The following is a 25,314-nucleotide window of genomic DNA, read 5'->3' as shown; positions in this document are numbered from 1 at the left end:
TCTCTTTCCATCCCCCCCCCCCCACTGACCTAACTTTATCCTCTAGGAAGAACAATATATAAAATCCAGAAGGCTGGATTCCAAAGATTCCTGAAAAAATGTCCAATTGTCCTAAGAAATAAGCTTTTCTGTAATCATTGGAGCTCATCTTACTAGAGGACATCATCTGATGTAACAATAATATATTGAAAACTTAGGTCCTGGGGGTTTGTGATATTAGCCAAATGGATATCATGTATAGCATCACTATGAGCAAACCATCATTTACATCTACAGTAAAATGGGCCATGAACAGACATTGCCCTGGGGAAGTACTGAGTCACTTCAATGATAGTGATAACCTTTTGTGCTTTTGGAGACCTAGCAATTCAAGTCTGTCTTATCTGTCTGACTTTGACATTTGTCCTTTTTAACCTCTGACTCTGCAGCCTTCAGCATGCCAGAGATGAACGTGGAATATAATGCCAGTTCAGAGAACTTGCGTTGTGAGGCTCCCCGATGGTTTCCCCAGCCCACAGTGGTCTGGACATCCCAAGTTAATCAGGGAGCCAACTTCTCAGAAGTCTCCAACACTAGCTTTGAGCTGAACTCGGAGAATGTGACCATGAAGGTTGTTTCGGTGCTCTACAACGTCAACATCAACAACACATACTCCTGTATGATTGAAAACAACATTGCCAAAGCCACAGGGGATATCAAAGTGACAGGTGGGTTGATTCCATGCTTCTTCCCTCTGTGATGCTGGGGCTCAAACGTAGGGCCTCACACAATCTAGACAAGTGTTCTACACTGAGCGCCATCCCCAGCCCTCTCCATGCTTTATGTATGAGTTTATTGTGGGGAAAATAATGTCTACATTAAAATTCCATTTATTTAACAGACGTAATATGATAGGGTCCGAAAAATCTCTAGAGTCTTTCTCACTGAGACCTTGGTCACGAGATTCCAGGTTGGACTGCCTTATGTTATAGAAAGCCTAACACAGCACAATATTTGTAGCCTATAGTTAAAGATGACAATTGGGTTTCATCTTGTATGCATTCTCATGGATTGGTTTTCTGGAGACCAGTGTTTAGAATTCTGAGGCTCTGTCTAACTTAGTGGAACTACTTTGATATGGTTGTGGGGAAGTGATGATTATTTGACATCTTTGATATATCTAGTTGATAACTATACTCTAAGTTCCCCCAAACTGGTTTGGTTCCAATCTGCCTTTGAGAATCTAAAGACTTAAGGTCTAGACTCTGACTCCATTTTATTCAGCCCCCATGGGACTGACTCATGATTTCACTAATATTAGTCCAGAATTAATCTGAAATCCCTGGACTGAGCTGGGCTCCCAGGACCCTAGACCCACATCCTCAGTACTTCCTGCAGTACTTTAATGCACACAAAACCTAGGGTTGAGCTAGTGTCAAGAAAATGCACAGACTAAATTATGATGTTTCAGAAATCCCTCCTGGAGCTAAATTGAATTCAAACTGTAGAGGAAGGAGTTTGTCAGGAGATTTGCTATCTATATCAAGCCTGGAACTAGGCAGAAAATATCTTGCTCATTTTAAGTGCTCTGTAAATGTTTGCTGAATTTAACTGACTAAATCACATTCATAACAGCTTATATTTTTATTTAAAATTATATATATGAAAAAGAAATCTATGGGATGGGTGAAAATATTTGCAAATCATATATCTAATAAGGTGTTAATATCCAAAATATGTAAAGAACTCCTACTACTCAACAACAAAAAATCAAATAGCCAGATTTTAAAATGAGCAAGGGATTTGAATAGACTTTTTTTCAAAATTTGATACTCAAATGCCCCCAAAGCACATGAAGAAGATATTTAAAATCACTAATCATCAGAGAAATGCAAACTAAAGCCACAATAAGATATCACCTCATACCCATTAGGGTAGCTACTATCATACACATAAGAGTCCCAGAAAATGACAAGGGTTGGTGAGGATATTGAGAAATTGAAACTCTCATGCACTGTTGGCAAGATTGTAAAATTGTGCAACCATTATAAAAAACCATATGGAATCTATGATATAGTAATCCAACTTCTGGGTATACATCCCAAAGAATTCAAAGTCTCTCATAGAGATATTTGCTTACACGTGTTCATAATAGCATCATTCACAATAATCAAGAGGTAGAAGCAACACAAAATGTCCATCAATGACATTTAATTTTAATTAAAAATTAAATTAATTTCTTTAATTTTTCTGGATTAAAGAAAAATTCTGGTGTATACATACAATGGAATAGTATGCAGCCTTGAAAAAAAGAAAATCAGCTGGGCATGGTGGCACACACCTGTCATCCCAGCAACTTGGGAGGATCACAAAAGGCCAAGCTGGGCAACTTAATGAGATCCTGTATTAAAACAAAAATGAAAAGGGCTGGGACTGTAGCTCAGTGGTAGAATGAGGCATTTGGTTCAATCCCCAATACAAAAAAAAAAAAAAGAAATCCTATCACATGGTATAACATGGATGAGCTTTCAGGAAATTATGCTAAGATAAAGAAGTTTAGCTACCAAAAAAAAAAGGCAAATATTATATGATTCTATTTATATGAGTCTTCTAAACTAGCTAAACTCACAAAAACCACCACAGGTGGGATGGAGGAGGTGGGGAACAAGCTGATGTCTAATGATATAGAGTTTCAGATCTGCAAGATTAAAAAGCTAGAGAGATCTGTTTTACAACAATGTGCATATACTTAAAAGAACTGAACTATACATTTGAAAATAGTTAATATGGTAAATGTGATTTTTTTAACTACATTTTAAAATTATCTAATGAAAATATATGGGAGGGAGAGAGCTATTTTGAAAAAAACTGGGGATGATCTGGTTAGATCTCTTAGCTACCTTTAACAGAGAATGACTCAAATAAATAAGTCTAAGCTAAAAAGAAGGATTCATTCAGAGTCCTGGGTTGTCTCATGGAACCCAAGTTAAAAAGGGCAGTTTGCTTCAGAAACAGCTGAAACCAGGAACTGAATTGTATTGGGATTCCTCGTCTCTCTTTTCTATGTGATTCTCTCTTTGCTCCACCTTCTTTTAGTTTCCATGTGGGAAAATGTGGTTACCAAAAGCTCTAAAATTAAAAAGTCTCGGTCAACCAGGTGAGTAAACAGACCGAACCTCAGTCTATCAGTGCCATTCTACATTCCCCAAAAGGACTGACCGGGTTGATGTGGGCAAGCTGACCATCTCTAGACCAGTGTGCAGGATCTGACGGAAGGCCTGGCCAGAAAAGAAGGGGAAATGAACACTGGCTATTTACAAAATTCAGTTCAAATCTTAAAAAAAACAAAACAACTCCACAGTGTATAATTAACGCCTTTTGGCAGAAAAGGCAATGACTACACACAACCTAGACATTGAGAATACCTTGTATTCAGTGAACAGTTCCTCTTTTCCTTATATGCTTATCAGATACATCGGAACTTCCAAAATGGTTTGGGTAGAAAAATAGCCTTCAAGTCAGAAGCCTATGGCAATGATTAACTGGAGCAATAGAAATGGGAAAGAAAGAAGAATCAAAAGATACTTGAAGAAACAAAACTTGTATTTGTACTTTTTTTTTTTTTTTTTGTACTAGAGGTTGAACCCAGGGACACTTTTCCACTGAACTATGCCCCCAGCCCTTTTATTTCTTATTTTGAAACAGGGACTCACTAAATTGCTTAGGGCCCCTTTAAGTTGCTGAGGCTGGCCTCAAACTTGCAATCCTCCTGCCTCAGCCTCCTGCACTACCATGCCTGGCAAGAAATACAACTTTTGATAGCTCAAAATTAAAAAAATAAACAGAATTCCTTCTTGTTATTCACAATGTAGGAACTCCATACATGCTTTGAAGCCACTGAAGGGGGGTCATAGGATGTAAATCTCTTATTCTCTAACTATACTGGTAATTTAAGTCATTCATCCAAGAAGTATATATTATGTGCCAGGTGTTATGTTCACAGCATTTTTTAAGCACCATGAGATACTGAGATTAATAGCACAAATATAATAAGAAAAGTTTATCACAGTATAGATATGGTTCTTGCAGGAAAGAATTGTTAATTATTACTGGAGTGGGTCAGTAAATAAGGCAAAGTTCAAGTTGGGTTCTGGAAGGAGAAGAAAAATAGTGTGGGTAAAATAATAAGTCTTGAAGTTAGGAGCCTATGGCAGTGGTCCAAGGGAGGAAATTATGAGCATATTAACTGGAGCAGTTATATATATAATAACTGGGAAAGAAAAGAAAGGAGAATCAAGATACTTGAAGAAAGCCTTCTACCGGGCTTAGTGATGCAAATGTGAAGGTCAAGAGAAATAAATCAAAATGGATTTGATATTTGTACCCAGACTGTTTAGGAGGTTGGTAAGGTTACCAGCAAAAAAAAAAAAAAAAAAAAAAGAAGAAGAAGAATGTCCATGGTGTAAACAGGAAGAGATGTTCCATGTTTGGCACATCACCCAGCATGTGATGGGTTTGGGGAGAAACTACATCCCTACTCCCTGTATTTCCTTCTATCAAAAGAGATCCTATGTATGTAAGAGATGATATTTAACATATGTAATCTTTTTAGCCTCTTTCTTCCTCCCTCTTTCATTCCTTCCCAGAGAAGGGGGAAACAGTTTATTTGAGTGATGAGTACAGAAGGAGACACTGGACATTTGTAGCTTAGCGCCTTCTTTTCTCCTTTCTCTGTGGCTAACTCTCAGGAAGTATATATTCTGTTCTGTTCCTCCAAGCCATTGGTTTTTCAGGGGTAGAATCTACCCTAGCAGAAGGAAGCTGGCCCTGGTCTGATTTTGCCTACAAAACACCCTTTTTTATTTTCAGAATTTGGGCAATAAAGGCGGTATTTTGGTCTTTCAGTTGCCTTAATCTTTTTGTCCTTCTCTGTAATTGCTTTTGAGCAAGGCTGGCAAGAGGGTGTAATTTATTGGACTGTTTGGATTCCCAACAGTAGGCGCTCAAAAATATTTACTGAACAATTATATTTTAACTGACATATTTAGTAGCAACTGTAAATCCAGATGTGGAACTCAGGACAGAATTAAGCTAAGAAAATAGATTCATACTTGATGAACATGGAAGGAAAGATTATTAGGTTTCAGTGGGGCTACTATTATTGTTGTGTCTGTAGCTAATACTTATGGAGTGGTTACTATGTGCAGGCACTATTCTAAGTACTTAATATGTACTTAACCACTCATTAGTCCTCAACAGAACCCTGTAAAGTCGGTTACTATTATTTTAACCCTATTTTATAGAGGAAGAAATTGGAGCAAATGTATGTTGAGTAACTTGTCTAAAGCACACAGCTAGTAAGCGACAGAACTGAAATGAACTAAACGAGACTGGAGAGCAAAAGAAGAGTGATTTTATTTCTTCACTTCCACCTTTTTCTCCTTCAAAATGAAAACAATAATTCCTTGTCCCTTCATAGAGGTGTGATGAAAGCCGATGACACAGGACCTGTAAAGGTCAACGCCTGGGCAAAGAATGTGTCCAAAACCAAAGACTGGCTGTGGCTGTTCAGTTAGCCTATTCTTTATGTGGAAACCAATAACGGTTTCTTTATTGGTATAGTTTTTCATTTGGCTGAGTGTTCCCTGGAGTGAGTCTGGAATGGGACTTCTTTTGAAGAAAGGGAACGCTCTGCTTCTAAGCCAGTTGCAAGAAGGTGGGGGAAGAGGTACAAGATTGGTTGTGCTAGGAACAGGTCTACAGGTACTTTTCTTTGCTAACAATCATGCGAAGAACACATTCAACTTCTCTTAGATGACCCTGAACTTTTTTCTCTCCCTTTCCAGACTCTGAGATCAAAAGGCGGAGCCACCTGCAGCTGCTGAACTCAAAGGCTTCCTCATGTGTCTCCTCTTTCTTTGCCGTCATCTGGGTACTCCTGCCACTCTCCCCTTACCTGATGCTAAAATAATATGCCTTGGCCACACAAAAGCAGGCAAAGTTATTGGTACAACAGGTGAGATAAACCCCCAGTGGTGTGGGAGTTTGGTCGTGTGTGTGCCTGTGTTCCTAACAAGGGTCAAGCAGCCTGCAGCATCAGCCACAGAGAGCAACATTCAATGGTGCCAGCCCATGATGCTATTTCTTTCTACTACTTCTGTGAAAGGCAATCATTTGCTGGCTTACAAGAGAGCAGAGATATCATTGACAGACTTGTAGAAAAACCAACTCTGCACAATTCAAATATTTGTGTAAATTCAAGCACCGTTTCATTTATGGAGTCATCTGTGAAGACAAAAATATCTTATTGAGGAGGAAGAGATGTTCAGCCCTGATTAATTCCTCTGGATGTTATTGTCATTTACAAAGCATGATGACATGCACCTACCTTAGTGACCTCTTTACCACCCCTCCACCTCAGGCCCTGGTGAAGGGACGGTTGGCAGATGATTCACCAGCAAGCCCTTCTGCCAAGATTTCTCATTCTCAATTCAGATCTCTGGCTCCGATTATTGTTAGGACATTTCCTTCTGAATGTTCTACTGCATATGAAATTTGTATAAAACCAAACTCATGAGGTTTTAGTTAATACTCCCCCTTCCTGAGTGACTTCCCTATCAAGCCTCCAGACTCAGTACTAGAGCTCTTTGTCTCCCCTCTGTCCTGCATGTCCAAGTGTCGCCACCCACTAGGCCATTTCCCCCTGTGTTATCTCTCAGATGGTCCCTAATCCAGCCTTCATCATCTCACACCCAGACTAGTTCTGAAACTTTGTACTTGTTCTGTCTTCTCTCTGTAGGAAGCAAGGAAGCAGAACAAAAGTATTTGAACATTATTTGAATCACAAAGTTTCTTTGCTCTGGAGCCCAGAATGACTCTCTGGGCACTGCTGTATCAAAGTTCAAGTCCTCATCTTACAGTCATGACCCTCTCAGTTTCTCTCCCTGGACTTCCTCCTCTCAACTCTTCTCTGGTCTTGCTCTCTCATTCTGCCCTTTTCTGGAAATCTACTCTGCAGGAATCCATATCCATGAATTCCTTTATCCATTTCAGGAAAGTGCTTTCTAGTTTAAACCCCCTTTCCTGAGGGCCCTTGGCATGTATGTATAATTTATATCTCACTCTTTTTACAGCACATGTATTCCTTGCCTAGATGGTTAAGACCTTAAGACAGACAAAGATCTGTTATTCTGCTTCTTTTCATCTTGTTCTCCAAACTCTTACTACAGTACAGTGCACAAAGTAGATTCTTTGTAAGAAAACCTGTCAGTTCCCAATCCTACATGGTTGTCAAGCAGAGGGAGATTCCCCCGAGGAAGCTATCCCCGGGGGATCTCACTACTAGAAGAAGGATTCCAATCTTCTTTCCTTCAACCCCTACAACACTGTAAATGAATTTCTAATAACCTACAAGTAGATAATATGACCGGTAAAGTACAGCTTATTCGTCTTTACCTTGTATTCCCTTTGAGCAATAATTTGCAGCCTTTTTAGTTGAAAGTATGTAAAAGATCATGTTCACACACAGTGTAAGGGCTATATACTGTTACCCAGCAAGCTATGGCGACACAGCTCTTTCTCCCAAGAACTACAGAGGAATAACCTTGAATCAAATAGATTTTTAAAAGTGGATAGATCGTTATTTAAGACACATGGTATAACTGTTCAATTCGTGTAGTTATACACACTCTCAGACTGGGAATGAGGCAGAAGCTATTTTCCCAGGATCCTCCACCACGGAACCTACCCACACCTCAGCTCTCAGTTTCTGTTTGCTCTGAGGACCTGGCTCTTCTCTGAGACTGTCACTGAAATGAATCCCCTTTAAGACGAGATTTTAAACCATCCACCTTCCCTCAGCAACTCATGAGATCATATGGCCATGACAGAACCACATTAAAACACAGAAAAATAAGCCCATTTCTAAACAAGAGATACATTCACCCAGTGGCAGAGAGACTTTCAGTTCTCAATAAATGTTTGCTGAGAGGCTGTAATGGTATCTTATTGCTGTTATTTTCAGAATCCCAGGAATCTACAGAACTTTTTTTTTTATAAGATATGACCTAGTTTTATATTTCTAGGGGGAAATGAATTCATGGCTAGAAGTCTGGAGTGAACAAACAAGAACAAGAAATAAAAAGAAGATAAAAGCAACCCACAGAAGACTCCAATATGAACAAGACACATGTTAAAAGTTGGGGAAATCATTCATCCAGACTGGAGAAGCATGTTAAGACTGCTCAATAGAATGCATGTGGAGACAAGTATATTCCCATGACTCAGGGACCTCCCCTTCTCCGTTAACTCCTGGGGAGTGAGAGGATGGGATAATTGCATCTTACTGAATCCTTAGTTATATGTGCTGTAATGTTGCTTTGAAGAAGTTCCTGGAAAGTTTCAACCACCATATATTCATATCTTATATTCTGCACACTGAGCTGTGGTATATGCTCTAAGAAACTGCAAATCAGCTTCACAACTCAGAGGTGACTGCATTTTCGTGAAGGGTCAAATGATTCACTTCTCATTACAATGCTTTCAAAAGTGCCTTGGCTGCTTCTCCCACTTGACAAATGCCAAAGATGTGGAAAATTATAATTTTGGTGTAAACAAAGAAGTTGGGTGACACTGGTTTTCTAAATAATCTTAGCACCTTCTTTTTTGAACAAATGGCATTTTATTTCTCAGATTGGCATTGACCTGTGAATGGCCCAAGGAAGGCTCTCTCACCTTATTGTGTGACATTATGTCATTACAAGGTTTGAGGGTTCTACTTTCTTTCTATACCTCAGCTTTCAACAGCATCCAAAGCACTGGGACTCAATTGGAGTGATTTTACTCCCTCTTTTCTCTCAGGGACATTTGGCAATGTCTGGAGTCAACTGTGGTTGTCACCACTTGAGTAAGGCAGTGCAAGGTGCCACTGTCACCTAGTGAATGGATCCCAGGGATGCTGCCTGATATCCTACAATGTACAGGACATTTCCCCACAACAGGGATTCTCTGTCCCAAATGTCAATTGTGCCAAAGTCATGAAACCCTGATTTAGAGTAGAAAGAAAACTAGGAGAGAGGAGAGCAAACAAACCTATTTGCTTCTTAAAAACAAGCATTGGCTTCTATCCCTTTGGCTACTGCCCCTTTGGCTACTGCTTCAGCTCAGAGCCAGATCTCTGTGTTGGGCAACCAGAATAACATCTTTCAGTGAACAGAGTTGACAAGGCATGAGGGAAATTCCTAATGGGATTATCTTTAGCTCATTGAGCTTCTAAATTCCTTTCCCTTTATTCTACCCTATGAACTAAGCTCTGTAAGAAACCTAAATTCCATCTCAAGTTCTTTCACTCTGGATTTTAGGTCTCAGGACTCTGCCTAGCCAAAACACAAATTAAGGCAACAAATATGTACCTTTCTTGAACACATAGAGACTTTGGAAGTTTTTTTTTTTTCATCCTTTAAGGTCCTGACGGGGCCTGGAGTGTGCTAGGTAAGTGTTCTACCACTGAGCTATATGCTAGCCCACACAGAGACTTCTAAAAGAAAGCAGGGAAATGACCTTTTGAGGCTTTGAGGAACAAAATCTTGATGAAAAAGAATGTTTTGTTTCCAGCCCCCTCCCCACACTTTTCGTAGGTGGACCATTGCCTCCCTGGCCCTTTGAACTACCATGTCTGTGTTACATTTTGTTATAGAAAAACCTCATTTTAGAGCGCTGACCATTCAAGAGAAAGATTATTAAATATACATTTCCTATGCTGTTGTCTGCCTGATCTGTCAAAGAAAGAGAAGATGGATTTAAAAGCCATGAAACAGATTCTCAAGACTAGTACCTCGCACATAACAGGCCTTCTCTCAATGTTGGTGGAGTGAGTGGGGTGGGGTAATGACAGGATCCTGTGAGAAGGGGCTAGTGTCAGGCCTAGTTTTTGAAGGATATTTGACTGGGTTTATACTAGCCTAGCATGTTTCCATCTGGAAAAATGCTGGTGACACTGAGCTTGAGGCAGATAAATGTAGGAAAATAGGTATAATTGGACAAACTAACTGCTCTCAACTTTAAAAAAAGAAAAAGAAAATCTGACTCTTACTACTGAGGAATTATCAAATTCTCAAATTTTAGAGCTAGAAAAATCTCAAAATTATCTTTTCTAATCTTCTCACTTTTCAGATAAAGACCCAGAGATCCAATACAAAGTGTGAGTCACTGGCTCATACACGGGCTCCTCAGGTTAATATAATTTTCCAAGAGCCACACTGGTAACTGGTAGAAAGATAAAACCTGTAGAAAATTTAATTTCTGACAGGCAAATACCCATGGAACTTTCAGAATAACTCTGTACCAGTGCATTCTCAGCTTGATCCCAATAAACCTGTTACAGAAAAAAAAAAAAAAAACTGTTAGTCAAGTTTTTGCCACTGTGACTAAATACCTGAGAGAATCAACTTAAAAGAGGGAAGATTTATTTTGGCTCACAATTTCAGAGATTTTAGTCCATAGTTGCTTTGGAGCCTGTGGAGAGGCAGAACATCATGACTAATTGCACATGGTAGAATAAAGTTGCTTACTTGATGGTGGCCAGGAAGCAAAGAGAGAGGAAGGCATTGCGGTCCCAATATCCATTTCAAGAATACTCCCCCAATTACCCAGCTTCCTTCCTCCAGGCCCAACCTCCTAAAGGAGGCCTCACTTCCTTCTACTAGGCCTCTACCACCTCTCGATAGTGCTATAGGCTGACCACCAAGCCTTTAATACACGGGCCTTTGGAAAAGATTTCAGATTCAAACGGTAAGAGAGAAAGGTTAATGAAAGTACGAAAGCATAAACACGCCTAACCCCTATTACTTCTGTGGCCTGTCCATGATGCATTAGACACAGCAGATGCATTAGACAAGAGATACATACAAACAAAGCAAAATATGATATATACCACAAGCATCTGTAACTGTTCAAAACTAAATGCCCAAAGCCAAAACATTTCAGAAGTATTAACACAGCGAGAAGCAAACAAGTCAGACTTCAAGGTGAAGTCTACCTGGGTTGTAGGAAGACTTCCTTTAAGTGCACAATGACTTCAATATGTACACTTTTAATTGGAGGAGAAGGTGTGCAAGGAATTATTATTACATAATAAGGCCCCTGCCCTATGAAATATGTAGCATGTTTTGGTTCTACTGAAGATATGTGAAATTCCCACTCTCCCTTCAGCTGGATGAATTTCCACACATCCACCTGGACATGGGATCTAACTCAAACTCTTACCATGTGCTCAATTAGTTCCAGGAATTTTCATTTGGGAGTCCTCAGTTAAAAATAAAGTCTGGAAACATAAGTATGCTCTCTCCCATCTTTCTTCAAATTTTACCCACTGTCAAGATCTAGCAAGAATCCTTTCCTGGTGACACTACCTCTGAGTGGGCCAACCCACCATGATCTCACTCTCTTTAGCCTATACGTGCAATTTAACACAAAGTCACATTTTATTGGTTTTTTACTGTTGTGCACTTAGACTCCCTCAATGATGATAATTTGATAAGTATGGGGACCCAGGCAGTCTTTGGAAGTTTGCTCTGTGAAAGAGGATGAGTAAATATTTCCCAGGAAGGCTTGTTTACTGATGGTGTCTGCTGGGTCAGAACCGTTATGTCACAGCCTGGAAAGGGAGGCCTGTAGTTATCTCTCCAGGAGGCCCAGTCCATGGGAAGACATGGCTGCTCCCGATATGTCAGTGCCCGACTCCTCTAAGTCATAACTTTCACCTTTATCTTTTCAATTCAAGTCTAATCACCTGGCCTGAAAGGTCTCTTAAGTATTTTCAATTATAAGATTCTTTACCCAAAACTCACTTCAGATAAGACTTTATGAACACTTTAGTCCTGTATGTTTTCCTTAAAACAAGTGAAGAGTGGTGCTCTGTTAATCTAGCCAGGGTTAATCTAGCTAGCTAATCATAGAAGACTAAAACCATTTCCTTTCTTTCTGGTCTTCCATATTTACAGTTACCAGATTTAATTTGTAACCATCCATGTATCATAGGGAGAATTAAGTTTTGACAGATAAAATTCTAGGACTTGTGGTACTTGATTTGACTTTGATTTTGATAAGATGGCTCAGGTGGCCATATATGACTCAAGGGGTAGATCCAGTTCATAGCGTAGGTGATGCTGGATGTGCAACAAGTTGGAGCATAAAGAGAGTTTATAGTAAAAGAGAGAAGGAAAGATTCACCTGTATGGGAGAGTGAGTAATGCATTAAGCTCATGAAAAAAAGGTAGCTGGTAAACTACCTTCTCATGTGTGGCCTGGGGTCAGGGTGGAGCTTTTACAGAAAGAACAGTGGAAAGATGGAGAGTCAATCATGCTAAATAAGGCTCTATTAAAGAAATGATAATTGTGTTTAGTTCCTCTCATTTTCCTCTTTAAAAACATGTTCCCAGTAAATTCTCCTCTAAATCCTGCATACTCTCCATCTTTCCACTGTTCTTTCTGTAAAAGCTCCACCCTGACCCCAGGCCACACATGAGAAGGTAGTTTATCAACTACCTTTTTTCATGAGCTTAATGCATGACTCTCCCATACAGGTGAATTTTTCCTTCATTTAACTAAAGCAATAAGAATGAACTAGTCAGAGATAATTGGAGTCCTACAGTGTAGACTGGGAATTCTCAATGAAGAAGTGGAGAATGCTTTTGAACAATAGACATTTCCACTTCTATGCACCAGGGCTGTAGTTAAAGATCACTGTTTATAACATGAGATGTATTTGAAGAGAACGTTACTAATACAAACTTTTAACTATTATTGAGTCTGAGTTCCACTGATGCAAATAACCACTGAATGCCTGCTACGTGTCAGACATCATAGTAGGTATTTCTCACATTCAATCCTAATTCTCAGCCCAACTACCATCACCATTACCATTTTACCATTTTACCTCTTCCCTGAGAGGTTAATTAAAACCGATGATGACATAACCAACAGTTAACCATAATTCAAACCCAACTCTACCATCAAACCCATATTATTTCTGAGAGAGTACATACATGTGTAAAAGTGCTGTATAAGGTTATTATTGATATGAAAGCATGAGCATTTATTGGGGGCTTTCAGTTTTGTTGCCCATGAAGATCTTCAGCTGTCACGAGGACAAAGTTTCCTCTCTGCAGTAGATGATTCCTCCATAATGCTCTGGCCTTCTCTGACTCACAAAGGGGCTGGCAGTGAAATTGCAAACCTCATTCTAACTTGTTCTAAGGACGCTGCCTTGTGCTCCTCTAATATAATGAGTAAGGAGTGCACACGTAAACATCATCTGGATAAAGATACATGTGTCAGAAAAATGCCTGACTCTATTCATTCCTCTCCCCACCTCACCCATTTATGAACCAGAATATCGTATTGACCTACTCAGGGTAAGGCATGAGCAGAGTTCCTGCCATGGGCAAAATTGATATTAGAATTCCTGACTAAATAGTACCTGCCTTGTTTAGTACCTGTGACAATTAAATGAGATAATTCATAAAGAGCAGTTATGACATTATCTAGCTGCATTCATTGGCTAAGATTTCCATAATAAAATACCCAGATTGGGTGGTTTAAATAACAGAAATTTATCTTTTTCAGTTCTGGAGACTGGAAGTTCAAGATCAAGGTGTCAACAAGTTCTCTACTTGTCTTGCAGATAGCTATCTTCTTGTTGTGTCCTTATGTAGTCTTTTTTTCTGTGTGACTGCATCCCCAACATCTCTTCTTCTTCTTGAGAACACGGGACATCCCGGATTACAGCCTACCCATATGACCTCATTTAATCTAATTATCTCTATAAAGGCCCTATTTCCAAATACAATCCCATTCTGAGGTGTACTAGGGGTTATAAATTCAACAAATAAACTCAAGGGAACAATTTAGTCCATAACACTTGCATACATAGAGCAACCAATAAAATAGCTATTATTGGGCAAGGCCCAATGTATTGGGCAAGGCCAATGAATATCAAGGAATTACAACAAGAAAGATATGAACAACTTTGCTTTTTCCTCCATTTGACCAAGAATAGATGTTTAATGTTTGAACAGTTGGGATACAACAGAAAACCTTGTCCAAATAGCTACCAATTGAAACCAGGTCAGAGGACACTCGAAGACTAGAGCACAATGGCTCAGCAGGTAGACACTGTTAAGGGAACTGAATTGGCTAATGGCCTCCCCAAACCACAGGTTACTATTTTAAATGTTACAAAAGACCATCGAGCATGAAAAGATGAAAAATAAAACCAGTGTGTGTCCAATCTTCAAAGGAGGAGAATTGAGTCATAGGGGGGCAGTTTGGCTTCATGGGACTAAACTAAATTGCCAAGTAATAGTGCTGTCTTTGGGCCAGAGGTAGATTACAATCTGTTCTGTCCTGGGGCCTTCAGGAAAGAAACTGGTTTTTTTTTGTTTGTTTGTTTTGGGTTTTTTTTTTTTTCTCTTTCCTTCTCACTAAAGCCCTTATTTTTTTTTTTTTTCAGTCCTTAAACAGAAAATACCTCTATGCTGATCAAAGTTATACAAACGAGACATAGACACACCCATGGTGCTACATGTGATCACATAAAATAAGATTATTTGGTGAAAAGTGAATGGATTTGAGGGAGCAGAACAACCTTCTGGGCTCTTGATATATTGCTTACGCTGGGAAGAGCTGCCTTGAACTCATCAGGGCCAAGTGTTCCAACAGAACCCCAGCCTCATAACAATAGTTAGAGACCCCTCCTCACAGGAACTTCCTATATTATATTTATAAGAAAGGAGAGTAGGCAACCGTGATGCTGTGGAAGCCCTTTTAGAAAGGGGGAGCTCCATCACATAAACAACAATATAAGGACTTATTTGCCAGCATAATCCACAAATTTTTCAGATAGTACCCTAAAAACAATTGTATGTGCCTCACTGATATTTGTTCTTAGGTTTTCCCATAATTTGATTTTATCATTGTTTACTAGTAAAAAGCAACATTGCCAAATAATCCCTAGTTTTTCACTTAAAAAATAGTGAAATGATGTTATAGCTTTTAGAAAAGTTTTAGGTTAAGCCTGTTGTTGATAGATTAATATATTTCTTGCTTCCCTTTATCTGGAATGTGGCAATAGCTTTTTTACTTTTAACCCTTTCAATCCTTATTCAATTCAATGACTTAAAGTTTGAGAGCTAAACACTGGGATTTGGGGGTAACCGACTGGCAGTTTTATTGTTTGCATAATTATATTTGGCGTGGTCCTTAGAAAGGATATGGCTACCTTTTGTTAAATCTGCACTTTCTAACTACCAAAAAAGGGAAATGAATGTAAATTGATTTTTGTATAACCTACTTGAAACATGAATTTTATTTGCTCATATTAGGATTTGGCCCCTTTTCTATAAGTCTCTTGGGATCTTATATAGAAGCTGTTCTCGTTAAACGCTAGTCAAGTCTATTCTCTGGTATTAACTATAAATTTGGTTTCACATTCTACTTAACAAGATAAATAAACTGAAATATTAAAAAAAAAATAAAAAAGGAAGAGAGAGAGACAGGGACGGGAGTGGGGGGAGCCCCAAAGCTCATGAGCAGGAGAAGGTACGAGGTTGTTGTTCTGCCAAGGGATTCCAGGGCCTTACAGATGTGTATCTGCACAGTTAAGGGAAAGGAATAATCAGACCTCCCTACCAGCCATTGTGGAGAGGGTTAAAGGAGAAATGATTGGGTTATGAGAGCCTTACCCCAATTGGTGAATTAGCCCTGATGGGATTAACTGTGTGGTACTGGAAGGCAGGTAGGGTTTGGCTGGAGGAGGTGGGTTATTGAGAGTCTGGGTTATATATTTAGTATCTGGCGAGTGGAGTCTCTCTCTCTCTCTCTCTCTCTCTCTCTCTCTGCTTTCTGATCATTATGTGGGCCACTTCCCTCCGCCACACCCTTCCACCATGATGTTCTGCCTTACCTCAAGCCCTGAGGAATGGAGCTGGCTGTCTGTGGACTGTGACCCCTGAAACCATGAGCCTTTTAGTCACAGGAGCGGGAGAGCTGACAAAATACTGCATATAAATGTCCTTAGACTATTGGTCACTTGTAAAGGCAGCACAAAAGATGACCAATGTCACATGACATTGGGGTGAGGCCACACTTTCTGGGTGAGCCAGCTTCCTACCAGGACTTGGAAGAAGAGACCTGTAAGGATTCTGCTCAGATTTGCATTAGCACTCGAGTGAACATTTTCCTCAGCCTCTCAAGTTATCTTCCTGCTTGTAGTCTCATTTCGACTTTTGATTTACGAACCAAGAACCACCATTTTGAGGCATGGTGGGAATACAAGTAATTTGCCTCAGGAGGAGGAAAGCAAGAATCCATTAGGCCTAGTTCAAAATAGAGGGGTTATAAAGTTGAGAAATAGGTCAATGTAGTGTGGTGGTTGGTCTGATCCAATAATTCTGGCAAGTTTTATGCACATTTCTGAGAGGAGATGAGAAGGAGATGTTTTGACAAGTGCTGGGAAAACCGAGGGAAAATGGCTATTCAACTAGTAGACTAAATAAGCCAAGAATCTATTAGGACTCAAGACAGATGATTCTCAACTTTCCTTAGTTAATGTGCATAGGAACTTGAGTATGTACATACATTAAAAATTGTCGACAATTTTTAATTTTATAGAGAAAAAAACCCACCTCCCTAATAATTATTACCATGTCTATATATGCTCTAGTTTCATTCATTCGCACACAAATATTATATAGATGCACTCAGCCTTTGTCTTGAATAAATATATAGAATTATGTACCTAAGGACTTACTGAGTTAGAAAAGAAATGGACTATACCACATGTTTCATTTAAGAAATTCTCAATCTGGAGTACATGATTTATTACACAATAGTTCTGCTAATTAAAGGTAAGTTGCAGTCTAGATTATACCTATATAAATTATAAAAGCAATGTGCAGAATTTGGTAAGGAACTATAGATTTAACGTTGATGGGCCCTAGATATGGGAAAAATGCCCAGCATCTAGAAAACAAAAAAGAATCTCTTACTTTCACAGCACATTCTGGCTTATAATCATCCCTAAAATGGGTATTATAATTGGGCTCTCAAGGGCTTACACGCTAAGGACTTGGTTTCTAGCCTATGGTCCTTTGTGAAGTGATGAAAAGTTTACAAGGTGGGGCCTTCTGGAAGGAAGCTAGGTCATTGAGGACATGGCCTTGGCCTCTCTCTCTCTCTCTCTCTCTCTCTGCTTTTCAGCTGTCACAAAGTAAATGAACAGATGTCCTTGCCATGTGCTTTTACCATGATGTACTGTGCTCTACAGTCTCAAAGCAATGGGGACAAGTGGCCATGGCCTGAAATTTCCATAACTATGAGCCAAAATAAATATTTCCTCCTTGATAATCTCAGGTACTTTTTTTTTTTACAGCAATGGAAACACTAACACATGGAGCTAACAATATCTACTTCACAGGGCTTTGGTGAAGAATAAAGAATGTGAAGTTGCATTGTAAACTACAAAAAGGAAATAAATGTAAGGAAAAAATATCATTAGTATCACACATGAGTCTGAATTCTCCACTAAACTCCCAAGTCCTGAAGAACAATTCCCTTACTTTTTTTAAATCTATTTTCCACTCTTCCCTACCTCCCATCTCTCCCTACACTTAAGCCACACTTGCAGGGTGCTATAATATAAAGGCACAAACAGAGCTCTAAAAAATTACCCTAGGATTGTCGGAAACATTTCACCAAGAATTTTACAAGGGTAATAATGGGGATCTGGGAGCTATTTTAAATATTTTATAGAAGTCTAATCTGAAATACTGTTATCAACAGTAAAGCTTAAAAGCCAAATATAACATCAAGGTTTTCTTTCGTTTTTCTTTCTTTTTTTTGTTTTTTTTTTTCTTTTGAGTGGAATTATATAAAACAACTGTGCATCTGATAGAAAGATATTAATTAATGCTTGATTTAATAAACATTGTGAGCTACTTCATGGTCTCTGCAGAAGACAGAGGAGAATAAATCATAATCCTTCCCTTTAAAGAACTTACAGTCCAGTGAAGACAGACAAGTGTAATGCTTAAATGTAATGCTGTGTGACAAGGGCAATAATGAGGACAATTATAGTAAAGGGAGATATTTGGGACTCTTAACCTAGACGCAAGTGGGGTTGGGTGGTCATGGAAAGCTTCCTGGAGGAAGTGGAAGTGAAAAACTTCTGGTATTTTTCCAGGCAAATGCTGTGTGTGAAAGGATGAAGGGGCGAGGGGCAGACAACATGTTCCATGCAGAGAGGCAATAAAGTCAAAAGGCGAAAAGTGAGAGAAAATATGGCTCTATAGATCCCCAGAGTAGAACTGGAGGACAAGGGTGTGCCGAGGGATGGTGGATGGCATTTTACCCCGACTTCTATTTTGAAAAGTTCACACTTGAAAAAATATTGCAATGAATATATACTGTTCACCAAAATAATACAGAGGAGGCGGGGATTTGGCAAACTGTTAACAATTGGTGGTTAATTGGTGGTATTTTTAATACATCTCAGCTGCTCCTCTCTCCCAACCTGTAAATTTATATCTTTCTATATTTTTTCTTTATCCTATATTTCTCTACCTCCTTGAGAAACTTTGGACATGAATTGGTCTAAATTTAAAAATTCAGTTATGTGCTCACTCCACAAGGGCTAGTGTTCCTAAACCAGCATTTGTCAACTTTTCATGACCAACCCCCTAAGGAACATTTCTAGAATATTTTCACTAATCATCCCCCCTCTCCCAGGAAACTTTAATCCACAAATATACTACATATTTGAGTTTGTTTTATACATACAGATATGTATGTATACACACAGGTGTATGTCTATATACATGGCATATATGTTATAAGGCATATGTGTATACACGCATACTTTATACATTGAAAGAGTAAGATTTATTTCACATGTTAAGAACCAATTTTTGCCTATTTAAGGAGCAATTTTGCTCCCACTGAGAATGTCTGAGACAAACCAATGTAATACAAAAGAAGAATAAAGCAGATTATACTTGAATGAACCCTCCTGTTCTAATTAGTTTCTAGAAAAAGTATTAATACATTCATCACTTATATAAATGTAAAGTAAGACAAATTCTAAGGGTTCTAACAAAAAAATTAATTTCTAATGCTGTGTTTTATCTCTTCTTAGAAAAATTTTGTGGTTCTAAGCAAGTCAGCTCAGCATATTTTATATGCTCCAGAGAACCCAGTCGAGTGAATCAGTCAATTGTCATCTAGTTCTGACAGAATGACTCCAATGACTTAAGTCTCAGCTACAGACTAGGAAATGGGAACAGGAAGAAGCATGCAATCCTAAGTAATTTTGGAGCAGCAGCAAGAGCAAACCAAGTTAGGCAAACCCCAGAGAAGAATGTCCTTTGAAGGAGGCAACAAAATCCAGGCAGATGTTGGAATGGGAAGGTCATTTTGAAGATAAAATCTACTGATAACACCATTTTACCAAGGTCTAGAACAAAGCTGCCCAGTAGAAATTCATTGAGAGCATTTCTTTAATTTTATTCTAGTAATCCCATTAAAAATATAAAAAAAGAACAAGTGAAAATAATTTTAATAATGGATCTATTTAATAGAATTTTATTAAAATATTATTACTATTGGATAAACTTTAGCACATTCATACAATGAAATATCATTTAGAGCCAAAAAGAAATGAGCTATCAAGCAGTAAAATGACATGAAGGAAACATGAATGCAGACTACAACGTGAATGAAGGAAATCTGAAAAGTCAACATACTATATGATTCCAACTATACAGCATTCTGGAAGAAGGCAAATCTTCAGAGACAGTTAAAAAAAATCAGTGGTTGCCAGAGTTTGAAAGAAGGAAAATAAATAGGTGGGGCACAAGAAATTTTTAGGGCCGTGAATCTATTTTGTTTAATACTAATTTATCAAAATTCATAGAATACACTACATCAAGCATAAAACCTAATTCAACCAATGGAGTCATAATATGTCCATTTTGGTTCACTGATTATAACAAATGGTCCACCCAGGTGCAGTATGCTGATGATGGAGGAGGCTATACCTATGCAAGGAGAAGAGGTATAGAACTCTGTACTTTCTGCTTAATTTTTCTATGAATCCCAAACTGCTCTAACAAATAAAATGTATATTTAAAAATAATGACAATAGCTGGGCGTGGTGGCACATGCCTGTAATTCCAGCCACTCAGGAGGCTGATGCAGGAGGATCATGAGTTCAAAGCCAGCCTCAGCAACTTAGCGAGACCAGTGCAACCCTAAGCAACCCAGTGAGACCTGCCTCTAATAAATTATAAAAAAGGCTGCAATGTGGGTCAGTGCTTAAGCGCCCCTGGGTTCAATCTCTGGTACCAAAAAAAAAAAAAAAAAGACAAAAATAAATATATCATCATTTCAACATGAAATCAAAAAACATTAGTAAGATATTTTATATCCTTTTTTTCTATAGTAAATCTTTGAAAACCAGCATATTTTTCCATTTGCAGCTTTATATCAATTTGGACTGACCACATTTTAAGTGCTCAAAAGCCTCATGTGGCTAATAGCTCCCACATTGTACAGCACAGGTCCAGAGCAGTGGCAGTGCTCACAGTGCCTTGGGGGGGACCTTACCTACCTTCCACACTTCCTACCTCACAATAGTAATGCTGTTAGGACAGCATCACTTTAGGTCACCCTGGAGATTTTGTTTATATAAAATTATACTTATATAAAATTTCATTTATATATGGCAATATATAGTACTATATACATACACACGCACATATATATATATATATATATATATATATATATATATATATGTATGTATATATTACTATCTTTTGCTCCTCAATGGCAGTTTCCAATCAAGTCTCTAAACCTTATTTCCACCCAGATTGCACCCCTTGGCTCTCAAATACAGATATTCAGGAGCATCACCCCTGCACACTACCCTTCCAATTCAGTGCTCCAGACGGGTACCACTGCAAACATTTTCTTGACAAGACTCTGTCTAAATGAGGGGCATGGGATGCTGAAGAATACAAGGGCTTTATTACACGAGAATTTCCTCAAATCGCCACATGCTACTCATTAATATCAGGAGAGAACTTTCAGATTTCATGCACTGTGCAAATAAATGAAAAATTTATTAAAATGCAGTGTGGGCTTAGATGCTACTTAGAAAACAGGTACTTAAGAAAAATATAGTTGCTGTCAATATAGAAATAAATAACTAAGCTTTGTCTCAGTGGTTGGGGATTATTTCTATTTCCTGGAAACTAGGAATATTATTTCTGTTTCCTACCACCAGTCCCGGAACCAATGTGTAGTCTTCCATATATGTCACGATAGGTTATAATCTACTCATGCTCTAAATAAGGCTACCAAGATGTGGATGCACTTTTGCTCAGAAAAGTTAGCCGTTATTCGAATCACAAAAGGAAGTACACTAAATCTTAGTCTACCATGTTATATTCATCATTTTCAAGTTTTAACACTCAGAGAAGCAAGAACAAGGGTATCAATTTGCTTACCATTTTCAATAGCTCTTCCAAAAGAAGGGAAATGAAAAATAGAAAGTGGTCTGACTGTAAAATAAAGAGATGAAATTTCACACATCCTGCAAAGAAAACAACATGACCTGAATAGCATTTCCTGACACTTCCATGTACATATGTACATTGTTGTAGTCAGCTTTTCAGCTGCCATGACCAAAAAGACCCCTCAGGAACAATGAAAAGGAGGAAAAGGTCATTAGGGGGGCTTACAGTTTCAGAGTTCTCAGACTATAGAGTGCAGACTCCATTCCTCAGGACCTCAGATGAGCAGAACATTGTGGCCAAAGTGTGTGGCCAAGGAGAGCAGCAAGGAACATGGCACCAGAAAGCAGAGAGAGAGCTCTACTCACAGGAACATAATACATACCCCAGAGACATGCCCCCAGTGACCAATCTCCTCCAGCCACACCCTACCTGCCTACAATTACTCTGAGTTAATCCCTACGAAGGCATTAATTCACTGATTAGGTTAAGACTCTCCTAACCCCAAATTTCACCTTTCAACTTGCAACCTATCACTTGTATCGCCTCACACATGAGCCTTTGGGGGAGAACTTAGATCTAAATCCTAACATGCATATTTATAAATTTTATTTATAGTCATAAAACTCATTTTAAATTGCCTAATTCTCATCTGAGTCCTCTTTGAAAATAAGAAGAAAAATTTTTAAATTAAATCAAATTGGAACGTGATTTCGTAAAGTGAAGACGTTTTCGCAGAAAATAACTTTTCACAGAAAAATATTTCACAAAAATATTTTTCATCTTATTGTATTTCCAAGTAAGTATCTTAATATAATCTTAACATAATTAAATAAAATGTCATGAGAAATTTTAAAATTAAATCAAATTGGTATGTGCATTCTTAAAGTGAAGACGTTTTCACAGAAAATAATTTTTCACAGAAAAATATTTCACAAAAATATTTTTCATCTTATTTGTATTTCCAAGTAACTATCTTAATACAATCCTAACATAATTAAATAAAATTTCATGATATCTGGGATTTGCTTTAAAACTTTTTAGCAAAGAAAAAACAGTAAAAGTTGGGGAACTATATCAAATAAGAATGACAGAATACTGTTAAGTGGTAAGCTGAGGGAATAATACTTGGGAAGTCGTTATGCTAGTCCCCATACTTGTCTAGATCAATTATCTCAAGTTTCCCAAATAAAAATGTTCAAAAGTGACTCATGATCATTTAAAATACTTGGGGTTTTTCATGTTGCTAGTAATCAAACCCAGGGCCTCACACATACTAGGCAAGTGCTCTATCACTGAATCACATCTCCAGTCCTAAATGGCCTGGTTGTCTCTGATTTAGGACCTGGCATGAGAGACTTACGATTTACTTACACTCCTTAAGTTTTTACATGTTTTTATCACTTTTTCAATAAAAAAGTGTAAACATGTGTATATGTGTGCACGTGTGTGTGTGTGTGTGTGTGTGTGTGTCCAGCTGTGTCCTTTTGTATCATGGGAGATTGGTTCCAGGACTCCCTGCAAAGACCAAAATCTGCAGATGCTCAAGTCCCTTGTATGCTGTGCCACAGGATTTGCACATAACCTATATACTTCATCCAGATATTTTAAATAATCTCTAGATTATTTATAATATTTAACACAATGTAAATGCTTCATAAATAGTTGTTATACTACATTGTTTGGAGAATAATAACAAGAAAAAAGTCTGTACATGTTTAGTACAGATGCAACTTTTTCTTTTCTTTTTAGCAGTCATGGGAATTGAGCCCAAGGATGCTTTACCACTGCACTACATTCCCAGCCCTTTCTATTTTGTTTTTTAAAAATTTTCAGGCAGGGTCTCACTAGGTTGTGCAGGCTGGCCTCAGACTTTCGATTGTCCTGACTCAGTCTCCTCAGTAGCTGGGATTACAGTCATGTATCACCATGCCTGATTCGGTACAATTTCTTAATGAAGATTTTCAATCCACAGTTGACTGAAGATTGAGCTATACATGCTGAACCCAGAGATACAGATGGCTAACCATATATCCACATATATCTACACACACAAGCACTTACTTTCTGAGGATACTGATATACATTTGGTTTATCAGTTGTGTGCTCTTCTGAACCTTTTAATGCAAGGATAACATTTAAATTAGATAATACAGTTGAAAATATCCAGCACAATATAGGTGCTCACTTTAGTGTTGGTTTAAATGACATTAAATATGTGGAGAAATTTTAGGAGAAAGGCTGCCCCTAATATTTAACAGAAGGAGCAAGAGGAGAGGAAGCGCCCATCCTATGACTTGGTCTCTTTCTTACCACCCTGCCAGGAAGCCTCATGTGTGTGGATATCTTGAAAGGTTTGATCAAGTTCCACCATCCCCAACAGCTGTCCTTTTACCACTCCTGAAGACTAGATGTGCACACACTCATCCTGCCGTCTACACCTGGGAAAGAGTCCTGCATAGGCCCTGAAAGGGGGTTTCGGGCTTTATATGAGGAAATTTGAGGTTCCCTGGTTGTTATAAACTAGTCTGAAATGTGTGGAGAAGGGAGGTCACTCTTGGAATTCCCTGGCCTAAGGGAGAGGGTGTAGCTAGAGAAGGGCCAAGATGGTTTTCATCAAAGCAAAGGGCCCAGAGCAGGGGCCATAGATAACTGGACCTAAAAGCAGTATTTATTAAAGGCAAAGTGTTATATTGAACCACTCAATGGAGTAAGGTCAAAAGGGTAGATTCTTGCCCCAATTCTGCCAGTAATTTCACATGTGATGTTGATCTGGTCTACATTACTGTGTCTTGGTTTTTTTATACATTCACTTAATAGTTACTTATTGAGCTCCAGTTATGTTCCAAAAATGCATCTAGATACTTGGAATACACAAAGAATTCAACTGACAACAGTCCTTGCCCTCAGTGACATACCATTCCAGCAGGGAGCAAGCCACGAAGACATCTGGGGCAAATGTATTCCAGACAAAAAGTCCCTTCTAAACCAAAATTTTCATGATTAATCTTGAAAGTTGGCATGTTTATTAAATACAAGTAATGAAGGAATCTTAAGAGGGAAAAAATAGTGTGTGTTAAATTATAATGCAGCATTATCAACAGCACAGAACACGTCTTTTATGACCAATTCTCTAACCTAACAGCATGAGCACTCCACAACTGCTTCTCTAATTTTAATCACAAGCATTATCGCCATATGCAGTATGAAATCCAATCTCTAAATGTGCTATTTTCTCTATATTATTGCCCATTTTAATTATGCATGTTTTCAATGGAAGATAAATTTATGTAAAAATAATATAATCCCAAAGCATTACCCATACTGCTAAAATAAAATATATCACTATAAGGCAGCAGGTGCTTTTCAAAAACATCTATTTCAAAAAAGGTTAATAATGATCTCTATTATGTGACAAACAGAAAAGGGAGGTCACAGAAAGAGATGAATCAATTGTGCAATAAAATATAAATAGTTAACAGCAGATGGGGGAGAGAGGGAAGATGAGAGGGAAGGGGAGGGGGGATAGTAGGGGATAGGAAAGGTAGCAGAATACAACAGTCACTAATATGGCATTATGTAAAAATGTGGATATGTAACCGATGTGATTCTGCAACTTGTATTTTGGGTAAAAATGGGAGTTCATAACCCACTTGAATCAAATGCATGAAAGATGATATGTCATGAGCTTTGTAATGTTTTGAACAACTAATAAAAAAATATAGTTTAAGAACTACTTAACATTTATAAACAAACCAACAACTCT

The 25,314-nt window shown here is 38.3% G+C and overlaps 1 protein-coding gene across 1 annotated transcript in view; it reads left to right on the top strand.

The window, feature by feature from the left end:
- Positions 1-9,740, top strand: part of Vtcn1 (V-set domain containing T cell activation inhibitor 1) — a 63,013-nt gene extending 53,273 nt beyond the window's left edge. The window contains exons 4-6 of the mRNA XM_048814574.1: positions 429-707; positions 5,826-5,995; positions 8,064-9,740. Coding sequence (XP_048670531.1) covers positions 429-707; positions 5,826-5,950 — 404 coding nt within the window. The 3' untranslated portion in view covers positions 5,951-5,995; positions 8,064-9,740. The remainder of the gene's footprint in view (positions 1-428; positions 708-5,825; positions 5,996-8,063) is intronic.
- The last annotated feature ends 15,574 nt before the right edge of the window (positions 9,741-25,314 follow it).

The sequence above is a fragment of the Marmota marmota genome, unplaced genomic scaffold (genome assembly GCF_001458135.2).
Source record: "Marmota marmota marmota unplaced genomic scaffold, marMar, whole genome shotgun sequence".
NCBI lineage: Eukaryota > Metazoa > Chordata > Mammalia > Rodentia > Sciuridae > Marmota > Marmota marmota.
This window is presented reverse-complemented; position numbering and strand designations above follow the sequence as displayed.